This window comes from Poecilia formosa, unplaced genomic scaffold, assembly GCF_000485575.1.
Source record: "Poecilia formosa unplaced genomic scaffold, Poecilia_formosa-5.1.2 Scaffold213, whole genome shotgun sequence".
Lineage (NCBI taxonomy): Eukaryota > Metazoa > Chordata > Actinopteri > Cyprinodontiformes > Poeciliidae > Poecilia > Poecilia formosa.
In genome coordinates, this window is record NW_006800152.1 from 746,151 (window position 1) to 750,830 (window position 4,680).

The 4,680-nt window shown below is 39.6% G+C and overlaps 1 protein-coding gene across 2 annotated transcripts in view; it reads left to right on the forward strand.

The window, feature by feature from the left end:
• The window catches only part of snap25a (synaptosome associated protein 25a), a 43,264-nt gene extending 40,116 nt beyond the window's left edge, over nucleotides 1–3,148 (forward strand). For both annotated transcript variants that reach the window (XM_016679485.1, XM_007567775.2), the window contains exon 8: nucleotides 1,378–3,148. In XM_016679485.1, the coding sequence (XP_016534971.1) occupies nucleotides 1,378–1,446 (69 nt within the window). In that variant the 3' untranslated portion in view covers nucleotides 1,447–3,148. The remainder of the gene's footprint in view (nucleotides 1–1,377) is intronic.
• Nucleotides 3,149–4,680: the final 1,532 nt, after the last annotated feature.

Consider the following 4,680-nt stretch of genomic DNA (forward strand, 5'->3'; position numbering starts at 1 on the left):
AAAATCAACAATTATCAACCTACAAATAAACTCTGTAAATAATACAAAAAATAGACATTTAAGAATAAAGTAATAAAATTCAAATGGATAAAGAAAAAATACCTCCAACAACTTCTATTCTATTCTGCCTTTTCTCGCTCTGTATGTCGATATTACACACGACCCATTGCCATGGCAACCAACAAACATCAGCTCAACGAGCGGATAGAGCAGAGACTACCGATCAGGGGAATCAACACCAAAAAGCAAACATTTCCCACACAAAAAAGTAGCAGAAACACTAAAACAGAACATCCAGTCTGTTACATTATGTTGTCAGGCTTATTGTCTATATTGTGATTATTAATACGTTTTTGCCTGATTAGCTGATTTGAACAGCTTCTCTACTGATGACTTGGTGGGCGGGTTGTTTAGTGTTAACGGAACCAAAACACACCGAACTTCGCAGCACATGCTAAGGCTAGTCAATACCAGGCCAGCAACAGTTAGGCTAGTATAACTGACCCACTGCTCACTTGTTCAATGTTTTCTTTAAATTAAAACTTTTTCCTCACCTGTGAAATCTGAAGCCCTTATTACCATTATCTATGGTTGAATTAACTGCTAAACATTGCGTCCGTTGTTCTGATTCTTTGCGTGATTGTAGAATTTTCCTGACCACCGATATTCCTGACATCGTTTATCACTTATCATTTATCGTGATAAAAGATAAGAATTTTGATTTATTTTTGTCTCGATAAATCCCACTTAATAACGTTCAACAAAACCCAAACTGACAGTGTTATCAGGAGTTTTACTTTTACCATTTTCTCCAGCATTTGCTCCACTAGAGCGTCAATAAATAAAGGACAGAAATGGCTCTTCAGTCTGCTATTAAGGCCTCAAGATGGTAAAGTGTTGCTTATCTGATCCTATCAGAGCTCATTTCCTGTTCTGCATTAATGCAGAAAAGAGCACTGCGATTTTAGAGCACTGTATTCACCAGAGATAGAAATAAAAACGGCCTTTATCACCTCGTAAAGGGAAAATGGAGGTGCAAAGGCAGCAGTAGATATGAAGGTTCACACCAAAAGTTCAAGTGTTAAAAACAACAGGCGTATTGGACGCACAAGCCAACAGAGTCAGATCACTTTTTCAAAAATGTACATCATGCGTATTGAACGTTTAAAAACATGAATCCCTACAAATTGTTGGCTTCAGGTATTCCAACTGCTGCAAAAAATAAATCAACTTAACAGAAACAAAAACCCTCCTGTTGTTCTATCAAAACGTTTTGCCGCTGTAGGATGAGCTGGTGGTGCGTTTCGACAAAACTGCAACGGAAAACCCTTTTTTTCTTTTACTTTTTTTTGTGACCCGTCTCCTCCTGTCTTGCAGGCCGAATCCAACAAGACTAGAATCGACGAGGCCAACCAGCGCGCCACAAAGATGCTGGGCAGTGGCTAGACGGCCTGAGCCAGGAGCGCGGTCTTCCTCGCCGTCCCGCGCCACATGTCAACCGGCGCTGACATGCTTTCATCATGGTATTGACCTTCTAGGTTTGCACACATGCACATATCACCTCCCCTTTCTCGATTTAAATGTCGTTCTGTGTCGTCTGTCGAGCTTTTTCAAGATGATTGTCCTCGTACAAAGATGATTTCTTATACTTCGTATATCATTCTTTCCAAAGGTTGTATATAGTGCTGACTTGATGGCTCTCTAGCTCACTTGTGAAGTTTTTATTCTCTTTATCTCTCTCTATCTCGCTACATACATACATAAAATATACATATATATACCTATGCACATATCTGTGTATATAGATATATATATCTATATATATCTGAAATAAACTACACTGCTCTGGATGACAAGTATATAATAGGAATGCTAAACAAGCTGTTTGTTTTCTTCTTTTCCTTTTCAGTATCTCAGTATTGTCTTTGTAAAGCTGTGTCATTCCATTTAGGCTACTGTCATGCTCCTTATTTGGTGTTGTCACGACAACAGAGGGAGTGGAGTGATTAAAAAGACACCCGTAATGCAGATGATGATGATGGTGGTGGTGGTGGTGGTGACGACAGTAACCGCGGCAACCGCGCAGCGGTACAGCTGAACGAGATTGCAAAAAGAGCACTTACAATCAGAAAAAAGAGGCGGTCGTCGAAACGTTTTCCCTTAATTGCAATCATACTGAGTTACTGTTTAGACAATGTGCAACTAGACTCTCTGTAGCTGTATTAGACATTGCATTCCAAGTGACGTGAATTGTGCGTTTCTCTGCATGACAAATGGTAGATTTTAGTCTCATAAATAAAAACCTGTCTGAAAAATACATATAAAAATTAAAAATGAAAAAAACGACAACATGGCAGTAGCAAATTGACGAAAACGCATGCTCGGTATTAGGACACAGTTGTTCGTTCCATACTCCTGCAAGTTTGCAATAGTGCCACTCTTTCTGTCTCGATATATTTACCGACTGTGACCATCTTGTTGTACAATAAATGCAAAGGGGATCAAAAGAGACGAGATAAAGGTGGGGACAAAAAAAAAACAAAAAAAACAAAAAAAACGTGAGGACTTTGTGGGGGGTTGTGTTGCAAAAAAAAAAAAGACCTGTTTTCTAAACTATTATGCAGTTCATTGATGATGAAGATGTTGATTATGTGTTGAAAGAGGAGGACTGGCTGTGTACTGTATCATAGGTTTTGGATGCTCTGAAAAAAAAACCAAATAAATAAAAGTTTGCAATGTAAAGCAAAGACACATATTTCTGAGAGACCTTACTTTTATAAGAAGACTGTATCTGTAAGTTTATTCTCCCCTGTGTGGTTTGTTATTGGTAAAAATATATACTGGTATTATGAAATGACAATAACTACACTCTAAAACAAAACAAAAAAATATACCAAGTTTTCTTTTTTTCTTTTTTTTTGTTCTTTGCTTCTGTACTTTAGAGCTATGCACACCAAATCGCCAAAATGTTCAGTAGTTACAGTAAGGTGAATAAAAACCCTAAACCTGAATGACACAATAGGTTCAACTGTGAGATCGATGTCCTCAATGCATGTAATAGTAACGACCCCCCTCTCTGTATCCTGTCAGTGTGTGCAGTGGTGGACATTTTGTAGCTAGCTGAATTGATTAAAAGTAATAAACCCTGGCTGCACCCGTGTCTGTCTTCATTGCTCACAGGGTCTCGGGTTCTTATGATAGAGCCAGCAGGGTCAGTTTCAGACAGCAAATCGTCTTTTTGGCCAATGATACATGAGAGTTGTCACTGATTTGGCAGACAGTCCACCAAATGTCCACAATTTCCGTAACAAAAGCATCAAGTAATTTCATTGATCCTGCGTTCAGGCCAAACACATTTTCGGCGTCCAGCACCTCAAATTTATGGCAACATATCATCAATTTAACAAGTGTCTGGCTAAACAGTCACGTAAAAAATGCCAGTTTATAACTCAGAACGCTGTAAAATATGGCAAAAATCAATATTTTCTTACGATGTTGCAAGACTATCATCTGAACACCAAAAATTCCGCATTTATTTTGGTCACTGAAAACTGTTTTGAAAGCTGTCATGAGTACTGAACGCCATCACGTGTTCAATGACCACAATAAACGGTGTACATTTTTGACGTTCAGAAAGAATCTTCGAACAGTGTGAAAAGCGGCGCTTTAGAAGGAGTTTTGTTGTATTTTCCAGCTTTCTAAACCACAAACAGTCATTTTTTGCGTGACTCTTTAGTCAGACGGGTGGTAGAAGTGGTGACATTTGGCCCACTTGGCTTGCCATACAAGTCAGACGCTTGACATGGTGCATCAAAGTCGCCTCAGACGCGCGAAAAGTGTGGAAAGAAGCACGTTAAGAGGAGTCTCTTGACTATTGCCTTTTTATCCCCATCCCGGTTTCTTTGTACAACGGCAAATGAAATATTGAGAGTCTCTTGGCTTTATTTACTGAAAGCAAGAGATCATTGTCATCGTCGCCTCTGCGCCATGGTTGAGTTGAGTTTTTCTGATTGTTTGACATTCCGCATCCAGATGCCAAAGTTCAGATTTTCCAACTCCACTGTTTCCCGTCAAACACTTGAAATGATTCAAAGCCTTGTCGATCTGCTCTAGACACTTTGCACGTAAACCAGTCGCCCTGACGCTTAAATGGCGTTCGGTCTGAATGCAGCATTAACCTAAATTACACACTGAAAGTTAGCGAGGTAAAACAAAAGGATCTACACCAGTGGTCTCACTGCTTTCCTCAAGGACCAGACTCCTGCACACATTTAGTTGTGTCCCTTGTCCTATACACTTGAATTCAATTGATGAATTGCCTCACTAGCATGCAGTCAAGCTCTACAGAGCTCTGCTAATGAGCTGCTATTGGAGGACTGGTATTTGAGACCACTGATCTACACACACTGGCATCAAAATGGAGAAGAAAGGGGACTTAGTGGCTCCAGACATGGCATTGCTGTTGGTGAAAGACGGGTTTGGGTTTTTAGAAAACTGCTGATCTACAACAGTCTCTCTGGCTTACAGAGAATGGTTCAAGTAGAAAAAATAGAAACTGATTACTGCAGTTGTGTGGACAAAAATGTCTTGAAGGCAACAGAAGCTGAAATTAGCGGTCCTTACAGCTGAGGTAGGCAGAATAACGTTTTTAATTAGCAAAGCATTGAACCTTTAAGCAGA